The following is a 24,171-nucleotide window of genomic DNA, read 5'->3' on the forward strand; positions in this document are numbered from 1 at the left end:
CTGTTGTGCAGGGCTGGCTGTGGGTCACTGTGGGGTTGAGACCTGCTGGTGGTGACCATCCCACAGCCACTATGGGGATCCCAGAGCCCTGCACCCCCTCCATGGGGGGCCAGAGCCCCTGTGCTGGGGGGGTGCTGGTGCCCATCTCCACAGCCAGGGCTCACCCCATGGGACCCCCAACCCCAGCAGCATCCCCGGGGGCAGACAACACCTTCATGGATCACTCACCGTGACCAGAGCATAGAGTTCTAGTGTATATATTAGATATCTCCTGTACCCAGTGCTTCCAGGGAGGGCTGACCCATGGCTTGAGCTCAGGGGCTGAAGGAGCAGCACATCCTCGCCAGCACCCATGGGTGACAGTGGGGAGCCGTGGGGCTGCTCGGGGGGGCAGAGGGAGGGGTGTGATTGATGCTTGGAGCCCTCCCAGGCCCACAGAGGGGCTGGATGGGGCTGGAAAAAGCCCTTTTTGTGCTACACGTGGAAGCACAGCCTCAGGTTTGAGAGCCTGGAGCCCTTCTGGGATCCCTGGAGCAGCCCCCATGAGGAGGAGACCCTCTCCCATGGCTGCAGAGCGAGCCCATGGGTGCTGAACCCTCCCCCAGAGCCCACCATGGGCGGTGGATGGGCGCAGGGTGAAGCAGAGCGGCAGCCCCCAGAGGGCTCAGCAAGGAGGATGCAGCATCACTCACACAGGGACCTCCACAGGGATGCTCCTGCCCTCCTCCGCTCACCCCAGCCCCACTGGGGATGGAAGGAGGGTCCCAAGGGCTGGCTCCTTGGCAGGAAGGAGAGGAGAGGAGAGATGAGACATGCACATGGGTCCTGCCCCGCTTCCTGGGGTGGGAGCGGGAGGAGAGGAGGGCGAGGGGCTGCAGCAGCCCCTCAGTTCTTCAGGATGGTCTCATAGGCTTGGTAGATGTACTGGGACACCTCCGGCGCGCGGCATTTCAGGGATAACTGCGGGAAGAGAGGGAGGGATGGGGGTCACGGCCCCACAGCCCGCAGCCCCAGCCCCATTCCCAAGCCCCACAGCCTGCAGCATCCCCCGTGGGCACAGCACGGCCCCAGCTCTGCATCGCAGCGGGGTCAGAGATGGTACCAAAAAGGCACTGAGCATCCAAACCCCGTCCCCGGCTGCTGGGGCAGGCGCAGCGCATGCAGGGGCCGGGCAGAGGAACACAGAGAGGCTTCAATCCCTGCCTGCAGCTGCAGGAGGGGGAGCGGTGCCCCCAAAGGCGCCTCATCCTCTGCAGTGATTTGCTTCAGGATTAAATGACTGAAACCAACTCGCTCCTCCTCAGCCCGCAGGCAAAGGGGTGCGGAGCCAGGGATAAGGACGTGCAGCTCTCCTCCTCCCTGGGGATGCACGGGAGCATCCTGCCCCTCCGAGTCACCTCCTGAGGCCAAAGGGATGGGCAGGGCTGGGGAACGCAGGGGCAGGGAAGCGGGAGCAAGGCAGGGACAGCCCCAAGCAGGTACAAACCAGCGTCCTGACCTCCAGATCCTGCCGGAGCGCACGGGCAGCGGGGACAGAGATGCAGAGACGTGAGTGGAGGGGACCCAGCTCATCCCAACCCCAGGAAAACCGGCCCCGAGGGACAGGGATGGGCCCCAGCAGCAGGACACGGGGATGGGTTGGGTCCAAATCACAGCCAGGCCTTTGCTCTGAGGCTGTCAGCACCTGGGCTGAGCTGGGGGTGCCCAAGGAGGGGACGGGGTTGTGGTTGACGTCAACGGAGGTGTGGGGTCTCCTTTCGGTGCCACCACAGAGCCAGGAGCGGTGCTGAGCACCCAGCCAGCCCCACAGGCCCCATCCCACCCTCCCCACAGGCCACTGGGAGCAGCACAGGGGATGGAGCTGAAGCTGGGGGGCCGGGGAGGGGGGGTCCCACCACCATGGATGAGCCATTGGAGCAGCCTCGGCCCGGGGCTGACGTGGAGGCAGAAGGGGAAGGGCAGGGGAGGTACCGTGAAGCTGGGGTTGCTGGGCTGGATCCGGAGCTCCGCCAGCACCCAGATGCCATTGGTGAGCTTCAGGGACTGGTAGAGCATGTCCTGCCCCTCCACGTTCCTCTTGGCGATGGTGAAGATGTTGCTGCCTTGGAGCTTGCTGCTAATGGCATCTGCATGGGGAGAGAGCTGCTGTGGGGCAGGGCATGGGGCTCACCCCAGCTCTGCTCATAGCTCCCCCTGCGTGGGATGCAGCACATCCAGCAGCCTCCATCCCCACACAGCCAGGAGCAGCACCCAGCTCCTCCCCACGGTGACAGCCCAGAGCTCGGGTCACCCATGGAACCACCACACAAAGCTCAGCTCCCTGCTGCCAGAGGGATGGAAAGGACTTGGATGCCCCCGACCAGGGTGTGCTCATCCTGCCTGGCACCTGGAGAAGGGGCTGGGAGAGCAAGGAGGTGCCAAGGGGGCCGGGACAGGCTTCTCCCATAGAGACCGACCCACAGCAGCCGTCCCCATGCAGGGACCCCAGAGCATCTCCCAGGTCTCCACCATGAGTCCAGGGCGAGCAAAGCAGCTCCCTCCTGGAGCACACGGGGCTGGGGCTCCGGCCTCCCTGGAGCCTGGGCTGGGATCACCAGGATGAGCTGCTCCCCAGCGGCCAGGGCCTTGGGGAGGGTTTGGACCCACCTGCATTGAGGGAGCAGTCCTTGATCTGGAACTGGGCCTCGTTCTCGTTGGGGATGTCCTTCCACGTGGCCAGGAACATCTGCCGCTCTGCAGGGAGGGATGGGACAGCGCTGCTGAGCCCACAGCATCCCCGGGACACGGAGCAGGGACACGGAGCAGGGACACGGAGCAGGGACACGGAGCAGGGACACGGAGCAGGGACACGGAGCAGGGATGCTGCCACCTCCCTGCTGGCTGCAGGGATCCCACCCTGCAATCCCCTCCAGCAGCTTCCCAAGGCAGCAAACTGGGCTGGCTGGGGAGGGTTTGCTGAGGGACAGGGATCATGGAATCCTGGAACCAACCAGGCTGGAAAAACCCTTTAAGCTCATCCAGTCCAACCCTTCCCAGCACTGCCAAGGCCACCACTGCCCCATGGCACTGAGGCCTCATCTCCATGGGGTGTGAACACTTGCAGGGACGGTGACTGCAGCCCTGCCCTGGGCAGCCTGTTCCAATGCCTGAGCACCCTCTGGGGCAGGAATTGTTCCTCAGCTCCATCTAAACCTGCCCTGGGGCAGCTTGAGGCCGTTTCCTCTTGTCCCATCCCTTGTTCCTTGGGAGCAGAGCCCAGCCCCTCCTGGCTCCATCCTCCTCTCAGGCACTTGTAGGGAGCCATCAGGTCCCCCCTGAGCCTTCTCTTCTCCACACTGAACCCCCCAGGTCCCTCAGCCCTTCCCCATCACACTTGGGCTCCAGGCCCTGCACCAGCTCCAGTGCCCTTCTCCGGCCCCGCTCCAGCACCTCAAGGTCTCTCTTGGAGTGAAGGGCCCGGAGCTGAACACAGGATTCAAGGTGCAGCCTCACCAGTGCCCAGTGCAGGGGCACAATCCCTGCCCTGGCTCTGCTGCCGCACTGGTGCTGATCCAGGCCAGGATGCTGGTGGCTTCCTGGCTGCCTGGGCCCAAGCTGCTCACGTTCAGCTCCATCAATCAGCACCCCCAGCTCCTTTTCCATGAGCAGTTTCCAGCCGCACTTCCTCAAGCCTGGAGCATTGCATGGGGTTGTTGTGGCCCGAGTGCAGGACCAGCACTGAGCCTTTTGAACCTCATCCCATGGATCCTGTCCAGGTCCCTCTACAGAGCCTCCTGCCCTCCAGCACATGAACCTGGTGCCATCTGCAGCTTCACTAGGGACACCCCAGTTCCCTCATCGGGGTCACCAGTGAGGACATTCAACCCTGGCCCCAGTACCGAGCCCTGAGGGGCACCACCAGTGCCCAGTCCTCATCTGGATGAGCCAAGCAAAGCCAGAGCTGCCCCTGGCAGTGAGGAGTCAGAGGGTGCCTCAAAGCACCTCGGGTACCACAGCGTGGCCAATGCAGGCTGGCAGCACCCCTGCATTGCTCCAGGCTTCCAGCAGCATTCCCAGGGCTGGGAATGTGGTCAGGGGCTGGGCCGGCACCTCCAGACCCAGCTCAACTCACCCATCTTCCCGTCCTCCACGAAGAGGATGTGCAGCGGGTACAGGGTGCTGAAGTAGAACACATCGATGTTGTTTTTCACTGCGACCTGGGATGGAAGGACATGGGGACATCAACACCTCCTCCAGCCTGGAGAGCATCCCATCCCATCCCACCCCACCCCATCATCCCACCCCATCCCATCATCCCATCCCATCATCCCGTCCCATCATATCCCATCCCATCATCCCATCATATCCCATCCCATCATATCCCATTCCATCATCCCATCATATCCCATCCCATCATCCCATCCCATCATATCCCATCCCATAAGCCCATCCCACCCCATCCCATCACATTCCATCCCCATTCCATCATCCCATCATATCCCATCCCATCATATCCCATCCTATAAGCCCATCCCACCCCATCCCATCATATCCCATCCCACCCCATCCCATCACATTCCATCCCATCATATCCCATCCCATCATCCCATCCCATCATCCCATCCCATCATATCCCATCCCAGAAGCCCATCCCACCCCATTCCATCATCCCATCCCATCATATACCATCCCGTCCCATCATCCCGTCCCATCATACCCCATCCCATCATATCCCATCCCATTCCATCATATCCCATCCCATCATATCCCACCCCATCCCATCATCCCATCCCACCATATCCCACCCCATCCCTCTGGAGCCAGGCTGCACCCAAGCCAAGCGCAGGCTCTCCTGCCCCGAGGTGGTGTCAGACCCGCCTCGTGCTGAGCTGAGCACTGCGGTTCCTGCTCCTCAGCCCCCATTCCCAGCTCCATCCCCTACCTGGAGGTTGTTCAACGGATCCATCTTCATGACGGAGCCGACCGTGTTCAGGGGCAGGGAGATCTCCACCGACTGGTTGGGGGTGAGGGGAGCGTGGACCTGGAGAGGAGCCGCTGGGGCCAGGCCGAAGCTGCAGGTGGGGGACACAGGAGGAGGGCAGGGGGTCGGTGTGGGGGGGAGCAGGTGATGGCACAGGGCACCCGAACCCTGTCCTCCTGTGGGGATGCCCAGGACCAGGCTGGCTCCTGCCCACGCCAGGGCAGGCCCAGGCAGCCCCAAAACCTCACCCCTTCCTCCCAGGCAGACTCGCACCCATTGGGAGCATCCCTCAGGACCGTCCCTTGGGGGGCCCCTTTGAGGACAAGCAATGGGGCAGCGCTTGGAGAACAGCCTCTTCAGTCAACTTCTTAGAGGCTTTGGTTTGATGCTCATCACCACCAGAGCCGTCAGAGAGCGGGGTTCATCACGTGAGGCTGGTCCAGCCCTCGCCACCCCTCCATCCCAGCCTAATCCATGCGCAACCACGGAGCTGGGGGCCCTGGCTCCGGGGGCTCCTCACCTATTGCGGTTGAACTGGATGGCGAAGTCAGACATGACCTGCAGGGCCTTGTTGGTCAGCACCAGCTCCATGGAGATGGAGCCCACCTGGCGAGTGAAGGTGCCCGAGATCTCCAGCCCCTTGGCCTTCATGGCAGGGAGCCACACCTGGGGGGAGCAGAGCAGAGACCCTGAGGGGCTGCAGGGCCAGGCCAAGGGGAATGGCTTGAACCTGCCAGAGGGGAGACTGAGCTGAGCTCTGAGGCAGAAGCTCTTCCCTGTGAGGGTGCTGAGGCGCTGGCACAGGGTGCCCAGAGAAGCTGTGGCTGCCCCATCCCTGGCAGTGTTCAAGGCCAGGTTGGACACAGGGGCTTGGAGCAAGCTGCTCCAGTGGAAGGTGTTGGAGTTGGAGCTGGAGGAGCTTTAAGGCCCCTTCCAACCCAAACCAGGCTGTGGAGTCTCCGAGCTGCAGACACAGCGGCTCTCACCCTGCACACCCAGAGCAATGCAGCCCAAACCCAGCTCTGGCCAAGCCATGACCTGGCAGTCCCTGCTCCCACCCCTGCTTTAGGGCCTCCCCTCCCTGCCCCATGAACGCCGGGGTCCACGCGCCCCACTCACCGCTTTGGGTGCCACGTAGGAGCCTGGCAGGGCGCCCACCCCTCCGGTGAGGTCAAAGAGGTCCCCGAGGCCGCTGCCGAGGGGGGCCCCCAGGTTTGTGGGCATCGTGGTGCTGGGCACTGGGGTGAAGCCACCGCCACCGATCTGTGTGGGGACAAAGGGATGGGTTATGGGGGGCAGCGTGGGGCAGGGCAGGAGGAGGAGGAGGAGGAAGATGCAGAGGGTGAGGACAGGACACACTCACAGCAGGGCTGCCTCCCACATCGCTCCGCAGCTGCAAGAGAACATAGGGGCATGAGCAGGAGCCAGTGCTCCGTGGGCACAGGGGACAAAGGGGACTGATCCCATTGGGGACCTTCCTTAGGGGCACCCCCTAAAGGCATCAGTACGGGGCAGTGATGGCCTGGAGCCCATAGGGATGCTCCACTGGTCCCAGACAGTGGCCTGGCTGCCCCCAGAGGAAGTGGGGTGACATTGGGACGGTGAAGAGCAGGGCTCAGGCTGCACGGGGGGAGCGGGGTGGGGGCTACACGTGGGGCCACGACAAGGGCTGATCCATACCCCTTCCGACTCGTCCCCCATCTCCAAGCGGAAGCAGGGAAGGCGCAGAGAGGAGCCAGGCACATGCAGAGAGAAGCCAGGAGAGAGGAGACAAAACCAGAGAGAGACAGAGAGAAGGGCAGGAGGGAGGAGAGGTCAGTCCTGCCGCAGCACCACGTCCGCCCACCCCTGCCCTGGAGCCAGCACAGAGCTCACCCTGGGTGCCTCACCCCATCCCCAAGCCCTGCACACCCACAACACAGGGTCATGGACCACGAGGGGCAGGAAGCAAAGGGACCTCCCCTTGGGGGCTCTGCTGGAGCTGAGGGGCAGCAGAGGAACCCCCGGGCTCTCTTTCCACGCAGTGGGGCTGGGGGCAATCCCCCCCTCCACAGCACAGCACAGTGCGGGCACCCACACAGACCTCCTGGACCGGGAGCACCGCTCCCACCGCAGCCATCGGATGAGGACAATGGGGTGCAGCACCGGTGCAGAGGGAAGGATGAGCCCCGGGCAGAGCAGCCCACCCCATCCCACAGCACCAGGGTGGGGGGGGCTGTGACGTACCAGGCTGTCCAAGCCCCCCCCGAGCAGGTCCACAGCCCCCATCTGCACGGCGGAGGCGGCGATGGGGGGGCCGCTGACCGGCGGCCCCAGGTCCAGGTTGAGCAGGTCCCCCAGGAGGTCGCCCTGCGCAGGGATCACCGCCGGCTGCTCCCCTGCCTGCACCCCCGGGGGGGCCGCGTCCGGGCTCTCGGTGCTCTCGCTCCTGCGGGGAACGGCAAAGGAAAGAGCTGAGGAGGGGGCAATGGGGCCCACGGAGACACCGGAGCATCCGGGTGGGCTTTGAGGCAGCGTCTGGAGACGGCGCTGCTCCCAGCGGAGCATCCTCCACCTGAGGCTGAGATCGCTCCTTCAGCCTTGCGAGGGAGCACTGGAACCTGCTCCTGCAGTGGAGCCTCCTTTGGGAACGGGGAGCCTCAGCTCCAAGCACACGGATCCATGGGGCTGCACCCCCAGAGCGTGAGCAGCGGGACAAGGAGGGGATCCTGCCCCTGGGGAGACCCCCCCCGCAGCCCTGATCCAGCTCGGGGGCAGCAGCACAAGAGGGACGTGGAGCTGTTGGAGCGAGGCCAGAGGAGGCCATGGGGATGCTGCGAGGGCTGGAGCAGCTCTGCTCTGGAGCCAGGCTGAGAGAGCTGGGCTGGGTCAGCCTGGAGAAGAGAAGGCTCCTGAAGGGGAGACCTGAGAGCAGCTCCAGTGCCTGAAGGGGCTGCAGGAAAGCTGGAGAGGGGCTTGGGACAAGGGATGTAGGGACAGGCCAAGGGGAATGGCTTTAACCTGCCAGAGGGGAGACTGAGCTGAGCTCTGAGGCAGAAGCTCTTCCCTGTGAGGGTGCTGAGGCGCTGGCACAGGGTGCCCAGAGAAGCTGTGGCTGCCCCATCCCTGGCAGTGTTCAAGGCCAGGTTGGACACAGGGGCTTGGAGCAAGCTGCTCTAGTGGAAGGTGTTGGAGTTGGAGCTGGAGGAGCTCTAAGGTCCCTTCAACCCAACCCAGGCTGGTTCTGTGTCTCTATGGCAGCCCCAGCACTGAGGGCAGATACTCACGAGCCCGTTCGCGGGGGCAAGCTCTTGTGCACGACCCCTCTGCTGCCCTCCACGAAGGCGCTGGGGGGTTTGTGGTACACGGAGGCCAAGGTCCCGATGTAGCAGATGAGCTCGTCCAGCAGCGTGGGCTCGATGAGGTCGGTCTCCTCGGAGATGAGGGGCTTCTCGGCCAGCACCACCTCCTTGGCAGCCACGGGGTCCGTGGACAGCAGGCGCCAGTAGATGTAACCGCGGTCCCGCAGGTCGGGGTTGTCCGAGTCCTTTGGGGAGCACCAGGGTTAGTGCCGAGGCCAGCAGGGCAGGAGGAACTGCAGCCACCACAGAGCAACCCAGAGCATCCTGCCCCTAGCTGAGCCTTGCTGTGGTGTTTCAAGGCCAGGTTGGAGGGGGCCCTGGGCACCACGGTCTAGTGTGAGGTGTTCCTGCCCACGGCAGGGGTTGGGACTGGATGAGCTTTAAGGTCCCTTCAACCCAAACCCGGCTGGGATCCTGGGATTCTATAAGTGGGATCATGGGGATAAAAGCTGAAGCCGCTGATGTCCCTGTGGAGCGGCCGCACTGCTTTGCTCCCCCAGCTTCAGCAGGGGAACAGCACAAGCTGCCTCCAGTGCTGCAGGCGATGCCGTCCTCGCTGCAGGACTTCAACCCTCAGCTTCTCCTGGTTACCCCCCTCCTGTCCACGGCACCATTCCCGCTGCCTCGCTGGGGACGGCAAAGCCAAGGGAAGCTCTCCCCTCGCTCCGGAGCCGTCACCCACCTGCGTGGCCAGGCTCAGAACCTGCTGCACCAGCTCCTGGGTCTCGGTGGGCTTCTTGAGGAACAGCTTCACGATGGCTGTGAGCAGCTGCAGCTGCACCTGCGGGAGCACGGGCAGGTGAGCACACACACACACACACATCCCACCCCTCCTCTGCAGGAGCACGGGGGCCGCCCCAGAGGTGCTGCTGGGACCTAACCCCAACCACACGGGGACAGTGCTGGTGACAAGGGTCAGGATGCTCGGCACGGCCCCCAGCCAGCCCTGCAGCCCCAGCCAAGCTGCTCGGCATCAGCCCATCCCAGCCACAGCCTCACACAGAGGTCACTGGGCAGGACCCTGGGACCAGGATACAGGGTCCCACATGGGGGAAGGGCAGAGCATCCTCTGACTCGTATAAGGATAACAGCAGGGATTCCCTTTAGCCCGACACAGGGCCCCCAGGACTGCTGCTTTCCCAGGGTGCATTTAGACTTGCCCCTGCTCCCCATGGATCGGCTGTAGGAAGTTTCCACAGATGGAAACCCCCATTCCAAAGCCACCGGCCCCAGCTGCCCCAGCTGCTCGCTCCATCCCTCTGCTCCCTCCATCCCTCTGCTCCCTCCATCCCTCTGCTCCCTCCATCCCTCTGCTCCCTCCATCCCTCTGCTCCCTCCATCCCTCTGCTCCCTCCATCCCTCGGCTCCCTCCATCCCTCGGCTCCCTCCATCCCTCGGCTCCCTCCATCCCTCGGCTCCCTCCATCCCTCGGCTCCCTCCATCCCTCGGCTCCCTCCATCCCTCGGCTCCCTCCATCCCTCGGCTCCCTCCATCCCTCGGCTCCCTCCATCCCTCGGCTCCCTCCATCCCTCGGCTCCCTCCATCCCTCGGCTCCCTCCATCCCTCGGCTCCCTCCATCCCTCGGCTCCCTCCATCCCTCGGCTCCCTCCATCCCTCGGCTCCCTCCATCCCTCGGCTCCCTCCATCCCTCTGCTCCCTCCATCCCTCTGCTCCCTCCATCCCTCTGCTCCCTCCATCCCTCTGCTCGCTTCACCCCTCTGCTCGCTCCATCCCTCTGCTCCCTCCATCCCTCTGCTCCCTCCATCCCTCTGCTCCCTCCATCCCTCTGCTCCCTCCATCCCTCTGCTCCCTCCATCCCTCTGCTCCCTCCAGCCCTCTGCTCGCTCCAGCCCTCTGCTCCCTCCAGCCCTCTGCTCCCTCCAGCCCTCTGCTCCCTCCAGCCCTCTGCCTCCATTTCCCAGCTCCAAAGGGCTGATCCTGCCCTGGCACTGAGGAATCAAAGGCGGCCACTTGGTCCCTTCCCAGCCAGGAAGGAGGGAAGATGCTTGGCCCAGCACCACGGCGGCGTTCCACGGACCACGGCCGGGCACCCTCGGCACCCGCTGGCTCCAGCCGTACCTGGGTGCTCTCGTCGTGGAAGCCCTCCAGGAAGCTCTCGAGCAGCTCGTCCGCGTTGTCGATGCGCTCCGCGTACTCCCCCACGATCCAGATCATGGCTGCGCGCGCCTCGGGCTCGTCCAGGGAGTCCAGGTTCTCGCACAGGGTGGCGATGACGCTCTCGTACCTTCCCGGGGACAGCGACAGCCCCGGCACCCTCAGCACGGCCAGGGGCACAGCACGAGCCTGCGCTGCCTGCTCCTCAATGCAGCCCCTCTTCCTTTAGCCTCTGCTCCCCCCCGCAGCAGCCCTGCTCCTCGTGCATCCCCTTCATCACCAGCTCAGCTCATTAGCATCTATCACCATTATTAATGCTCTATTAGCTGATCACACAGCTGCCCGCTCCTGCTGGCTCACCTGGAACACTCCCTCTCCCCCTGCTGCCCCTGCTCCAGCATCAGCAGCGATGAGTTAAGACTCGGGCACAGTTCATGCTGACACAAGGGACCTCAAAAGGCTCTGCTGGCTCCTGCCCATGTGCCCACCGTGGGGCTGGGCGCCGTTCTCCTGGCGCAGGTTAACCCCAGGGCAGCGCTGAGCACCGATCCCAGCCTCACCAGCCCACGCACCCAAAGCCACCTCCAGGGCAGCACCCACCGCGCCATGGGGAGCTCACCCCACGGGCTCTGCGGAGCGCGCTCGCGCCGGGGTCACCTACTTGTTGGGGTACTTGCGGAAGATGTCCTTGATGACCACGATGGCCTCCTGCACCACGTAGTTCACTTTGGTCTGGATGAGGTCGAGCAGGGTGCTCACGCAGCGCTCGGCCGATTGCTGGTGGAGGCACTGGGTCAGTCAAGGAGCAATGATCTTACAGCCCCATCCCAAGCCCTCGGCTGCCTTATCCCCTCCATACTGCTCCCAAACCCATCCCAGAACAGCACAGGGGACACACACACAAGTGTGGTCTCCCCGTTCCACCCACGCCTGGCTCCTTCTCATCCCCTGCACACTCCCAGAGCCTCCTGTCCCCCTACCCCTGATCCCATGGGATGCATTTCACACCGCTGGGTGCAGGAGCACAGCAGCAAGCTCCAACGTGAGCAGCAGCACCTTGCACCCTGCCTCGGCCCGGAGCTGCACAGCCACAAGGGCTCTGCATTGAGACAGAGGGAAAAGCAGTGCCGTGGTAATAAATCCTCCTGGGAGAGGCTGGCTCACTGCAGAGGAGCCTGGAGAGGAGAAGGCTGCATGGAGACCTCAGAGCAGCTGCCAGTGTCTGAAGGGGGTCTATAGGGATGCTGGGGAGGGACTCTTCATTAGGGACTGTAGTGAAAGGACAAGGGGTAACGGGTTAAAACTTAAACAGGGGAAGTTTAGATTGGATATAAGAAGGAAATTCTTTCCTGTTAGGGTGGTGAGGCACTGGAATGGGTTGCCCAGGGAGGTTGTGAATGCTCCATCCCTGGTGGTGTTCAAGGCCAGGCTGGATGAAGCCTTGGGTGCCATGGTTTAGTGTGAGGTGTCCCTGCCCATGGCAGGGGGGTTGGAACTGGATGATCTCAAGGTCCTTTCCAACCTGAACTGTTCTATGATTCTAGGATTGCTTCAACAACAGAGCCTGAGCCTGCTCCAGACCATCTCCTGCCCCTCACCAGCACTGAGCTGTTTTGTGACTGAGGATGCTCTGGGTAAACCCAGTGAGGCAGAGGCTGCCTCAGAGCTGCACGACCCTGCCTGTGACCCTGCTGCACCCAGAGCCACTGCTCCAGCGGGGATTCCATCAATCCCCTTCTTCAAATCACCCCCAAGGGGAAGCAAAACCTCCCAGTGCTCAGTGAGGGATCAGGTACCTGAACTCTCCAGGTTCCCTGCAGCCCCTTCAGGCACTGGAGCTGCTCTCAGGTCTCCCCTTCAGGAGCCTTCTCTTCTCCAGGCTGCCCCAGCCCAGCTCTCTCAGCCTGGCTCCAGAGCAGAGCTGCTCCAGCCCTCACCTCCACCTTGATGGCGCAGCGGCCGATGGCTCGAACCGCCTTCCTCACGAAGTCCACGTCCACCTCCGTGGCGTACTCCTTGAGCTCCGCCAGCACCTGCCCGGGATGGGATCCTGAGCCCCAGCACCAAGGGAGCGGGGCAGGGACCCAGCCGGGGGCAGAGCTGCCCCAGTGCATCCTGCACAGCGGGGTCCGGGGTGTCTCGGGGGGATCCCCCCCCTCGCCGTGGGGCTGGAGCTCCCCGCACCCCTCCTTGGCCCTGACCTGAGCAATGTTGGCCTGCGAGGCCAGGCGGATCATGATGTCCAGCTTCTCCAGCTTGACGTAGATGGGGTCGTTGTACTTGACAAAGAACACCTTCATCTCGTGCTTCAGGATCTCGGGCCTGCAACGAGAGGCAGTGATGGAGGGAGCCACACTCGGACCACATGGAGAGGACACCAAAGGGCTTCCAGAAACACAGCCCCGATCCCGCTGCACGCTGGTCAGAGGATGGATGGGGACCCGTTCACCCCACCTGCAGCCAGCTAGTGCCCCCAATCCACACTCGTTCATTGCTCCATCAGCCTCCTACGAGCATGAACCATCGCTCCTGATCCCAGGTTGGAGCTGGGATGGGGAAGGATGGAGGACACAAGCTGGAGAAACCCGGACCAAGAGAGTGAGCAGCTCTGGGCCAGCAGGATGAGGCTCCCTGGCCACAAGCACAGGGGTTTGGGGGTTTGCTTAATGCCAAGGAATCCAAGATCCCTTGGGAATCCTGCCAGGGCAGTGCCCCTTGGCTGGCAGAGAGGGGACAGCACAACCTTGCCCCAAAGACACGAAGCAACAGGGGACATTTGTCTTGCCAAGGGACACGTTGGGGGGAGCAGGGATGCAAAGCCTAAGGCTAGGCTGGACCTTCCTCATCCCCTCTCTCTCTAAGCTGGGAAGAGACAGGCCAGGTCCAGCTCCAAGGGGACAAACCTGCCTCCACCTCCCCGCTCCCAGGGACATTAATTGCTTCCTGCTTCTCCCAGAAATTGCTGCTATTTATAAGGGACAACCACGGCGATGGCTGGGAGGAGCTGCGAGCGCAGAGCCTGCCTCTCCAGCTGGCCAGGGCTGCTCCGGGCACACGTGTGGGGCCTGGGACACCACCAGCCCGTGGGGATCAGCACAGGGACGAAAGGACTCAGCCTCCATCCAAAGAGAGCTGCAGAAACAAGGGGATGTGACTGAGCTGCCTCACTGGCACCGAGGGACCGACCCAGAGGGGCAGCGTTTTACAGGTTTTAAACAGGTTTTGGGGGTGTTGGCCCATGAGAAGCTCCCCATGACCCAGCCTGAGCCCAAACCCCCCCCCCCCCCCCGTGTGCTGGCTGCACCCCAGAGCATGAGCAGCAGGACAAAGAGGGGATCCTGCCCCTCTGCTGTGCTCTGGGGAGACCCCCTGCAGCCCTGATCCAGCTCTGGGGCAGCAGCACAAGAGGGACGTGGAGCTGTTGGAGCGAGTGCAGAGGAGGCCATGGGGATGCTGCGAGGGCTGGAGCAGCTCTGCTCTGGAGCCAGGCTGAGAGAGCTGGGCTGGGTCAGCCTGGAGAAGAGAAGGCTCCTGAAGGGGAGACCTGAGAGCAGCTCCAGTGCCTGAAGGGGCTGCAGGAAAGCTGGAGAGGGGCTTGGGACAAGGGATGTAGGGACAGGCCAAGGGGAATGGCTTTAACCTGCCAGAGGGGAGACTGAGATGAGCTCTGAGGCAGAAGCTCTTCCCTGTGAGGGTGCTGAGGCGCTGGCACAGGGTGCCCAGAGAAGCTGTGGCTGCCCCATCCCTGGCAGTGTTCAAGGCCAGGTTGGACACAGGGGCTTGGAGCAAGCTGCTCTAGTGGAAGGGGTCCCTGCCCGTGGCAGGGGTTGGAGCTGGAGGAGCTTTAAGGTCCCTTCCAACCCAAACCAGGCTGGGATTCCACGAAATCCCAATGAGAAACACTCCTGGAGCTCCCAGCTTGACTCCTGCTCACGGCCTCACCTGACCCTCTCTGCTCAGCCCTTAAGGTGTTAAGAAACACCCCCCATGCGACGGGACGTGGCAGCAGGGCCCCACCACCACCACAGTCAGTGGGTTTGAAGCTTTGGGAAGCAGCATCCATAGGGAAGAGGGAATCCCGGAGCGGGGGCACCCACCTTTTCTGCACGATGAGGTTGATGTTGCGCAGGGCCACGTACTGCAGCTCGGGCTCTGCAGAGAGCAGCGTGACCAGCGGCGGGGCCAGCTTCTTGAGCAGCGTCCCGTAGTAATCCAGGTCCTTGGAGAGCATCTCCATGAACTTCATCAGCACCTTCACGGCCGAGAGCACCACGGCTGAGTTGGCGTGGGACAGGCGCGGCGTCACCCGCTCGCAGATGCTGCAGGTGGGGGGGTGATGGGGAGGGAAGGGAAGAACCCATCAGAACCCATCAGAGCTCATCAGTGCCCATCGGAGCCCATCAGAACCCATCAGAACCCATCGGAGCTCATCAGTGCCCATCGGAGCCCATCGGAACCCATCAGAACCCATCAGAGCCCATCGAAGCCCATCGGAACTCATCGGAGCCCATCAGAGCCCATCAGAGCCCATCAGAGCCCATCAGAGCCCGTCAGAGCCCGTCAGAGCCCGTCAGAGCCCGTCAGAGCCCGTCAGAGCCCGTCAGAGCCCGTCAGAGCCCATCGGAGCCCATCGGAGCCCATCGGAGCCCATCAGAACCCGTCAGAGCCCATCGGAACCCATCGGAGCCCACCAGAACCCATCAGAGCCCATCAGAGCCCATCGGAGCCCATCGGAGCCCATCGGAGCCCATCAGAACCCATCAGAACCCATCGGAGCCCATCGGAACCCATCGGAGCCCATCGAAGCCCATCAGAGCCCATCAGAGCCCATCAGAGCCCATCAGAGCCCATCAGAACCCATCAGAGCCCATCGGAGCCCATCAGTCAGAGCCCATCGGAGCCCATCAGAACTCATCAGAGCCCATCAGAGCCCATCGGAACCCATCAGAGCCCATCGGAGCCCATCAGAGCCCATCAGAGCCCATCAGAGCCCATCAGAGCCCATCAGAGCCCATCGGTGCCCATCAGAACCCATCGGAGCCCATCGGAACCCATCAGAGCCCATCGGTGCCCATCAGAACCCATCGGAGCCCATCGGAACCCATCGGAGCCCACCAGAACCCATCAGAGCCCATCGGAGCCCATCGGAACCCATCGGAACCCATCGGAACCCATCAGAGCCCATCAGAGCCCATCAGAGCCCATCAGAGCCCATCAGAGCCCATCAGAGCCCATCAGAGCCCATCGGAGCCCACCAGAACCCATCCTCCTGCTCCCACCATGCTGCAGTGCTGAAGAGGAACTGCACTGGTGGAGGCTGCAGCACTCGGGACCCTCTCAGGAGATGCTGAAGCACCCCAAGGAAGGTCACGTCCCAGCCCCTGCTCACTCCTATTGCAGTGACCCCCATTTCAGGGCTCCCCAGCGCCTCTCACCCCTTGCTGCATGGTAAGGGCACGTTTGGAAGTAGCTCAAGTACAATCCCCGTGCCAGCACGGGGACAGGACTCGCTATGGGACCACGGCCCTGTCCAGATGGCCGTGCCGCAGGCACAGAGGCCAGCAGATGCTCACTGTCCCACTTCCCCCAGCAGGCTTCCAAGGGTCAGGAGGACCTTCTTAGAGGAGAAGGGGCAGAGTCAGGCCCTTCAGTCGATACCTGCCTGTCCCCCTTGCCTATTCCAGTGCTCCCCTTGAGGGCAGCACCCAAATCCCCCCTCACCTCTGGGCCTCCCGGTCATCCTTGGGCATGTAGTTGGCCAGGCAGTCCAGGATGAAGATCTGGCCCCACTCCGTGCACTCGTTCAGGGCTGTGAGCAGCTTGTTGATGGACTGGGGATTGAGGTCCAGGAGGTTGCTGCTCGGGTGAGACTCTGCTATCTCGGACAGCGCCGCTACCGCATTGGCCACTACCTGCCGGGGGGGACAGGACACGGGTTGGGTGACACCAGGGTTTGGTGACACCAGGGTTTGGTGACACCAGGGTTTGGTGACACCAAAGCGGGTCCAGCAGCCTGGGGGAAGCTGCTGCAAGCGGATGAGCTTCCTCCTTGGGATCAGCTCCTCGCATCCAGAGACATCTGGGCACCAGCATCTCCGCCCCGGCAGCTCACGCTGCGGAGATGAGCAATCACCACCAGCACGGTCCCACCACCCACAGCACATCAATGAGGGCTCACATGTGCTCAGCACCAGCGAGCCTTGGCCCTGTGCCTGCTGGGGAGGAGCCCATTCCCTCTCTGCAGCAGCTCCCAGGGTCTCCACTAAGCCTGTGGGGCAGGATGTGAAGAGCAGCAAAGGCTGAGGGGAGGGAACCCCTGGGGGAAGCTGGCTTTGAAGCTCCCAGATGTCAGGAAACCCTCAGCAGAGGCAAAAGCCACCAGGGAGGCGGTGTCAGAGCCAGGAATCAGCTCCCCTCTGCCACCAGAGCTGGCTTGGGCAGCCTCCTCCCACTGCAATAACAACGCACTGCCAAGGAACCCCAGCATTCCAGAACGGGCTGGGTTGGAAGGGACCTTAAAGCTCCTCCAGCTCCAACTCCACCACCTCCCACTAGAGCAGCTTGCTCCAAGGCCCTGTGTCCAACCTGGCCTTGAACACTGCCAGGGATGGGGAACTGGAGAAACACTGCATGCAGGAAACAGGGGTCCAGGACAAGGAACAGAGCCTGGAGCCCTGAGAACCAACAGCCCCCAAGAACACTGGAAAGAGAGCGAAGGGGATGGAGCATGAAGGGAGAGCATTGACTGAAGAGAAGGCAGGAACAATCACCATGGGGTTGGAGTCGGAGATGAGGTCTTTGAGGGTGTCCAGGAAGCCCTGGTCCTCCACCAGCTGGGCATTGATGTCGTGCAGCTTGGCCACGCAGACCGCGGCCGTCTTGCGCACGTAGGGGTCCTCGTCCTTGAGGCACTTCCGCAGGGGCTCGCACAGGTACTCCGTGATCTTATCCACACGGATGCAGCCCATGGTCCGCACCGCCAGCGCCCGGATCAGCGGGTTTGGGTCCTCACAGTCCTGCAGGGATGAGAGGGGGCCATGAGACGCTGTGGCCACTGCTGCGTCAGTCACGGGTGTCAGCGGGACCTCTGCTCCCCAGAGGATTTAACACTCGGCTCTCGAGTACAGGTCACCCACGGGGCTTTAGCTCCTGAAATGCCAAAGTTCCCCTGAATGCCACCAAGCCCTAACACCAAGTGAATGGCAGTGACCTGGTGCTCAGCTCCGGGGAGCAGCACAAGAGGGACGTGGAGCTGTCGGAGCGAGGCCGTGGAGCTGCTGCGAGGGCTGGAGCAGCTCTGCTCTGGAGCCAGGCTGAGAGAGCTGGGCTGGGTCAGCCTGGAGAAGAGAAGGCTCCTGAAGGGGAGACCTGAGAGCAGCTCCAGTGCCTGAAGGGGCTGCAGGAAAGCTGGAGAGGGGCTTGGGACAAGGGATGTAGGGACAGGCCAAGGGGAATGGCTTTAACCTGCCAGAGGGGAGACTGAGCTGAGCTCTGAGGCAGAAGCTCTTCCCTGTGAGGGTGCTGAGGCGCTGGCACAGGGTGCCCAGAGAAGCTGTGGCTGCCCCATCCCTGGCAGTGTTCAAGGCCAGGTTGGACACAGGGGCTTGGAGCAAGCTGCTCCAGTGGAAGGTGTTGGAGTTGGAGCTGGAGGAGCTTTAAGGTCCCTTCAACCCAAACCCTTCCAGCATTCCCAACAAACGTGCTCCAAGTGGAAGATCACAAGGGCTCTCTCAGCTGCAGAGGTTCAGAGCCCAGGCTCACGTGATGACAGCTCCAACACGGGAGCTGCCCACAAGCGAAGCTGCTGCTGACACAGCAAGAGGCTGCCAAGAGGATGCTTCCCTTCTGCACCCCCGGGTACCGCTGCTCACTTCTCCCATCCTGAAGGCAGAGCCTGCGGAACCCTGCCCGCGCTCCCTCCCCTGGGGCAGGCTACGGAGCACCCACTGTGGTGGCCTTGCATGAAAGCAGGGATGCTTGGAGCACACTGAACCCCCCTCACTGCAGCGCATGGCTCAGGCCCCCGGCGCTCAGCCCTCACCTTCACAAAGGTGTTCACTGCCATGATGGCCATGTCGGGCTGGCTCTTGGCGTAGTTCATCAGGTAGAGGTAGACCAGCTTCTTCAGCTCCAGGTTGTCCGTCTGCATGCAGTTCACCACGTCCGGGAAGAGCGCGCTGCAACACACAGCACCTCCTTAAAGCTCCTCCAGCTCCAACCCCTGCCACAGGCAGGGACACCTTCCACTGGAGCAGCTTGCTCCAAGCCCCTGTGTCCAACCTGGCCTTGAACACTGCCAGGGATGGGCCCCACGCAGGACCAGCCCTGCAGCAGGATGATGCTCTGCCAGCATGGAGCTGAGGGGATGCCAGAGATGCTGATTCACCACAAACCAATCGGATTATTAATGACAGAGATTCCCCCTTAGACTGTTAAACCACCTTCAGGCAGGCAGTTGAGATGAGAGGGGTGATCCCACCCCAGCACATGTCTCTTGGAAGCTTCTCCAGCACCACAAACCCACCCATCGCTCACAGGATCAAACCCAGGGCATCCCTCACGGGTCTGCGAGGGATGAGGGCACAGGGAGCAATGTGCTGCTCAGTCACATGGATACAGGAGAAGGGGGAAACCAGCTCCTTGACCTTTTGGACTGGGGATGGCTGCTAAAGGACAATGAACCCCGAGGCGTCTGCCCTACAGGCTCACAGTGGGGTTCCTGCTTGCTTCTTATAACAGATGAAGGAAGCAGAATAATCCCAGTGCCGGCCAGAGCAATCCTTTTAGGCAGATTACACCCCATGCAGGGAGGCTCTGCCTGCCACAGAGCCAGTTACACAAACACCCCAAGGACAGCTGCGGGCAGCCCTCATCCCAGATGAAATCCAGCAGGAAAAGCCCTTGGAGGCACCAGGGACAAGCAGGAGCCCCCCAGGGCAGCACCGGCCCGTACCTGACATCCTTGCCCACCGTCATGGAGGCGATCACCTTCTTCACAGCCTCCTTCTTCTTCTCCTTCTTGTCGCTGTTCAGTTCCGCCTTCAGCTCAAAGATCTCCCCTGGAGGAAGGGGGAAAGGGAGCTCAGGGCATGGGGCACCCACCTCAATGGGTGCCAGGAGCTGGACACAGCGGTGTCAGTGCAACCATAGGGATCCCCCAGCCCCAGAGGGCTTCAGCGCAGGGAGATGCTGTGGGAGTGATGAGCACCAGCACTCACAGCTCAAGCACAGGACATGGGGCTCACTGGGGGGGGGGGCGGTTTGGGCTGTGGGGTGGTTATTACAGCACATGGGGAAGCTCCAGCCCCACACATGGCTGCTGCAGAGCCCTCACCTACATGGGGAGAGCAGCACAGCCTGGATGAGGCCAGAACACACAGTGGCCAATGCAGGAGCATGGTGGGACCTGTTCCTCCATGGAAAGGATGGCAGCCCCCACATCCCATGTCCCTATGGCAGCCCCCACATCCCATGTCCCTATGGCAGCCCCCACATCCCATGTCCCTATGGCAGCTCCCACATCCCATGTCCCTATGGCAGCTCCCACATCCCATGTCCCTATGGCAGCCCCCACATCCCATGTCCCTATGTCAGCCCCCACATCCCATGTCCCTATGGCAGCCCCCACATCCCATGTCCCTATGGCAGCCCCCACATCCCATGTCCCTGGGGCAGCCCCCACATCCCATGTCCCTGGGGCAGCCCCCACATCCCATGTCCCTATGGCAGCCCCCACATCCCATGTCCCTGGGGCAGCCCCCACATCCCATGTCCCTGGGACAGCCCCCACATCCCATGTCCCTATGGCAGCCCCCACATCCCATGTCCCTATGGCAGCCCCCACATCCCATGTCCCTGGGACAGCCCCCACATCCCATGTCCCTATGGCAGCCCCCACATCCCATGTCCCTGGGGCAGCCCCCACATCCCATGTCCCTATGGCAGCCCCCAAATCCCATGTCCCTGGGACAGCCCCCACATCCCATGTCCCTTTGGCAGCCCCCACATCCCATGTCCCTATGGCAGCCCCCACATCCCATGTCCCTATGGCAGCTCCCACATCCCATGTCCCTATGGCAGCTCCCACATCCCATGTCCCTATGGCAGCCCCCACATCCCATGTCCCTGGGGCAGCCCCCACATCCCATGTCCCTATGGCAGCCCCCACATCCCATGTCCCTGGGACAGCCCCCACATCCCATGTCCCTGGGACAGCCCCCACATCCCATGTCCCTGGGACAGCCCCCACATCCCATGTCCCTATGGCAGCCCCCACCTCCCATGTCCCTATGGCAGCCCCCACATCCCATGTCCCTATGGCAGCCCCCACATCCCATGTCCCTATGGCAGCTCCCACATCCCATGTCCCTGGGGCAGCCCCCACATCCCATCCCATGCCCCCACATCCCATGTCCCTATGGCAGCCCCCACATCCCATGTCCCTGGGGCAGCCCCCACATCCCATGTCCCTATGGCAGCTCCCACATCCCATGTCCCTGGGGCAGCCCCCACATCCCATGTCCCTAGGGCAGCCCCCACATCCCATGTCCCTGGGGCAGCCCCCACATCCCATGTCCCTATGGCAGCCCCCACATCCCATGTCCCTATGGCAGCTCCCACATCCCATGTCCCTGGGACAGCCCCCACATCCCATGTCCCTATGGCAGCCCCCACATCCCATGTCCCTATGGCAGCCCCCACATCCCATGTCCCTATGGCAGCCCCCACATCCCATGTCCCTATGGCAGCCCCCACATCCCATGTCCCTATGACAGCCCCCACATCCCATGTCCCTATGGCAGCTCCCACATCCCATGTCCCTGGGGCAGCCCCCACATCCCATGTCCCTATGGCAGCCCCCACATCCCATGTCCCTATGGCAGCCCCCACATCCCATGTCCCTATGGCAGCCCCCACATCCCATGTTCCTATGGCAGCTCCCACATCCCATGTCCCTATGGCAGCTCCCACATCCCATGACCCTGGGGCAGCCCCCACATCCCATGTCCCTATGACAGCCCCCACATCCCATGTTCCTATGGCAGCCCCCACATCCCATGTCCCTATGTCAGCCCCCACATCCCATGTTCCTATGGCAGCCCCCACATCCCATGTCCCATGTCCCTATGGCAGCCCCCACATCCCATGTTCCTATGGCAGCTCCCACATCCCATGTCCCTATGGCAGCTCCCACATCCCATGTGCCTATGGCAGCCCCCACATCCCATGTCCCTATGGCAGCCCCCACATCCCATGTCCCTATGGCAGCCCCCACATCCCATGTTCCTATGGCAGCCCCCACATCCCATGTCCCTATGGCAGCCCCCACATCCCATGTTCCTATGGCAGCTCCCACATCCCATGTCCCTATGGCAGCTCCCACATCCCATGTTCCTATGGCAGCCCCCACATCCCATGTTCCTATGGCAGCCCCCACATCCCATGTCCCTATGGCAGCTCCCACATCCCATGTTCCTATGGCAGCCCCCACATCCCATGTCCCTATGGCAGCCCCCACATCCCATGTCCCTATGGCAGCCCCCACATCCCATGTCCCTATGGCAGCTCCCACATCCCATGTTCCTATGGCAGCTCCCACATCCCATGTCCCTATGGCAGCTCCCACATCCCATGTCCCTATGGCAGCTCCCACATCCCATGTCCCTATGGCAGCTCCCACATCCCATGTCCCTATGGCAGCCCCCACATCCCATGTCCCTATGGCAGCCCCCACATCCCATGTGCCTGTCTGGGTTCAGGGGGCTGGTCCCAAGATGCTCTGACCCCAGGAGCCCCCCTGAGGTGTCAATCACAGCATCCCACTCGGGTCTGGGGCCAGAGCTGGGCCCTGCACCAGGTCCTGGCTGCCTGAGTCCATGGGGAAGGGCTATGGGAGGCTCCTGCTCCTTCTCCTACCTTTCTTGGTGGTGGTGAAGTACTTGGAGTCGGTCATGGTGGCCTCCAGCGAGCTGGGCTCTGGGAACAGAGGCAGAACAGGGGTTGGGGGTCGATCGTGTCCTTGCTGGGGTGCTTACGGAAAGCTCCAGGAAGGAAAAGCCAGGGCAGGGAAATGGGATCTCATGGGAAGAGATGAAGCCCGTTATGGTTCATAAAGAGCACGTGAAGGAGCACGAGCAGGAGGAAGGCAGCCACTGAGGACACCACTGAAGGGGCAACCCTCACCCCTGCAGCACGGGCTCAGTGACCTCTCCCTGCCCAAACCCCCCCAGTCCCTGCCACCTCCACAGGGAACAGCTCCGGGATGGGATGAGGAACCCAGGAGAACCCAGCGCCGGAGCCATCGGCTCTGCAGCCACATCAAGGGGAGCTGCTTCAAGCAGGGCAGGCGGAGGGGTCAGCAGGGACCCGGCTTTTCCGGCTCTCCCACTCATCCCCGGGCCAGCAAAGGCACCAGAGGCTCGTCCTTGAGAGCCTGCAGCGGCCTCGTGGCGCGGAGGGGCTGAGGCAGCAGAGCCAAAAAAGAGCAGGGAAGGAAAGCGCTTACAAATGGGTTTCGGATGTGAATGAGCATCTCCAAAGCCAAGCGCGGCAATGCCCTGATGCAGCCACAGGAGCCGCATCCTCTGCTCCCGGGCCAAGCCGGGCAGGGACACAAGGATGTGGTGCTGAGCACGCGGGCAGTGGGGCTGGCAGGGAGGGAGCCGCGGTGTGGGGCTCGCTGCGGGTGCTGGCAGCGCGGGGCTGATGCTGTTACAGGGGCCAAGCGCACCATGGGGGTACCGAGCTCCCTGCGGGACACGGCTCCCGTTACCTGGCGTGGGTTCGGAGCTGTCCTCCCGGCTGCACCGCAGCAGCAGCAGCTCAGATCCTGTCCTGCAAGGGAGGGAGGAGGAGGAGGAGGAGGATTCGCTGCAGTCCCTGCCCTGGCTCCGGCTCAGCCCCGCGCTGCAGGGAGCGAGGCTGGAGCCTGCAGGGAACCGCAGCAGCCAGCGCGGAGCCGGGATCCATCCGGTGCCGCCCGAGCCCCGGCACCGCAGCGGGGTTCAACCACCCAAAGCAGTGCAGGGGAGGTGCTGCGAGGGCTGGAGCCAGGCTGAGAGAGCTGGGCTGGGTCAGCCTGGAGAAGAGAAGGCTCCTGAAGGGGAGACCTGAGAGCAGCTCCAGTGCCTGAAGGGGCTGCAGGAAAGCTGGAGAGGGGCTTGGGACAAGGGATGTAGGGACAGGCCAAGGGGAATGGCTTTAACCTGCCAGAGGGGAGACTGAGATGATTCCAAGCCCTGACCTGCCTCCTCCAGCCTGAGCTCAGGAGCCAGGGCTCCCCCCTGCTCCCCACAGCAGCAGGACCAGCCCTGAACCCAGTGCCTGAGGAGAGGCCGAGCCCGGTTCAAACAGCACCAAAGCTGGGTGCTCAGCACCCCCTGACAGCCCCAGGATGCGACCAAAGGTGAATTCCCCTTTCACAAGCTCAGCAGGGTCCAGTGCTGGTTTTGAGGAGGGCAAAGGAAGGGTTCAGGGGGTGCAGCTCCCATCTCACCCCATCCCCTCCACATCCCCTTCGTGGGGCTTGAGCTGGGCAGGGGGGCGGATGGGGCAGGGCTCCTGCTCCGGAGGGTGAAGGATCCCCATTCCTGGCGCTACGGACAGGTCTGGCTGCGGAGCTGAGAGCACCGCACCCTTGCCAAACACAGGAGCCCATCTGCAGGCACGGCTCAGCGCCCGCGTTTGCTCCTGCAGCTCCTTCCCGGGAAGAGCCCATCCCGGCCCCGCTGATGTCCCACAGGACAGCACCGGGAA

The 24,171-nt window shown here is 62.9% G+C and overlaps 1 protein-coding gene and 1 non-coding gene across 7 annotated transcripts; both read right to left on the minus strand.

Annotated features, from left to right (window-relative positions):
- Window positions 1-711: 711 nt before the first annotated feature.
- On the minus strand, window positions 712-23,239 carry AP1B1 (adaptor related protein complex 1 subunit beta 1). 6 transcript variants are annotated; one of them, XM_057410760.1, is made up of 24 exons: window positions 23,189-23,239; window positions 22,333-22,392; window positions 19,370-19,475; window positions 18,458-18,593; window positions 17,187-17,432; window positions 16,138-16,328; window positions 14,514-14,735; window positions 12,618-12,738; window positions 12,354-12,449; window positions 11,078-11,193; window positions 10,381-10,546; window positions 8,984-9,082; window positions 8,227-8,486; window positions 7,187-7,388; window positions 6,641-6,661; window positions 6,324-6,353; window positions 6,080-6,223; window positions 5,481-5,626; window positions 4,922-5,051; window positions 4,112-4,196; window positions 2,647-2,733; window positions 1,972-2,126; window positions 1,487-1,507; window positions 712-960 (listed from the first exon to the last, which is right to left on the minus strand). In XM_057410760.1, the coding sequence occupies exons 2-24, from the start codon at window positions 22,367-22,369 to the stop codon at window positions 886-888; spliced, it is 2,892 nt and encodes a 963-aa protein (XP_057266743.1). In that variant the 5' UTR covers window positions 22,370-22,392; window positions 23,189-23,239; the 3' UTR covers window positions 712-885. The 6 variants fall into 6 exon arrangements, with proteins under 6 accessions (XP_057266743.1, XP_057266761.1, XP_057266751.1 ...); XM_057410778.1 differs by lacking the exon at window positions 6,641-6,661; XM_057410768.1 differs by lacking the exon at window positions 1,487-1,507 and having other exon boundaries at window positions 23,189-23,238.
- LOC130600266 (small nucleolar RNA SNORD125) lies at window positions 5,302-5,405 on the minus strand. Its single transcript, XR_008972420.1, has one exon. It is a non-coding gene; the product is annotated as a small nucleolar RNA SNORD125 (small nucleolar RNA).
- Window positions 23,240-24,171: the final 932 nt, after the last annotated feature.

This window comes from Pezoporus wallicus, unplaced genomic scaffold (assembly GCF_028554395.1).
Source record: "Pezoporus wallicus isolate ANWC-B61680 ecotype Strahan unplaced genomic scaffold, APGP_CSIRO_Pwel_v1 contig_8226, whole genome shotgun sequence".
Classification (NCBI taxonomy): domain Eukaryota; kingdom Metazoa; phylum Chordata; class Aves; order Psittaciformes; family Psittacidae; genus Pezoporus; species Pezoporus wallicus.

Excerpts from the sequence above, each read along its gene's own strand:
- AP1B1 (XM_057410760.1), bottom strand. The coding sequence starts at position 22,369 with ATGACCGACTCCAAGTACTTCACCACCACCAAGAAAG. Across the intron at positions 11,194-12,353 it reads GCTGCGCCATCAAGGTGGAG|CAATCGGCCGAGCGCTGCGT; the intron begins GTGAGGGCTGGA and ends TGCCTCCACCAG. Across the intron at positions 7,389-8,226 it reads TTGCCCCCGCGAACGGGCTC|GAGCGAGAGCACCGAGAGCC; the intron begins GTGAGTATCTGC and ends CGTTCCCCGCAG.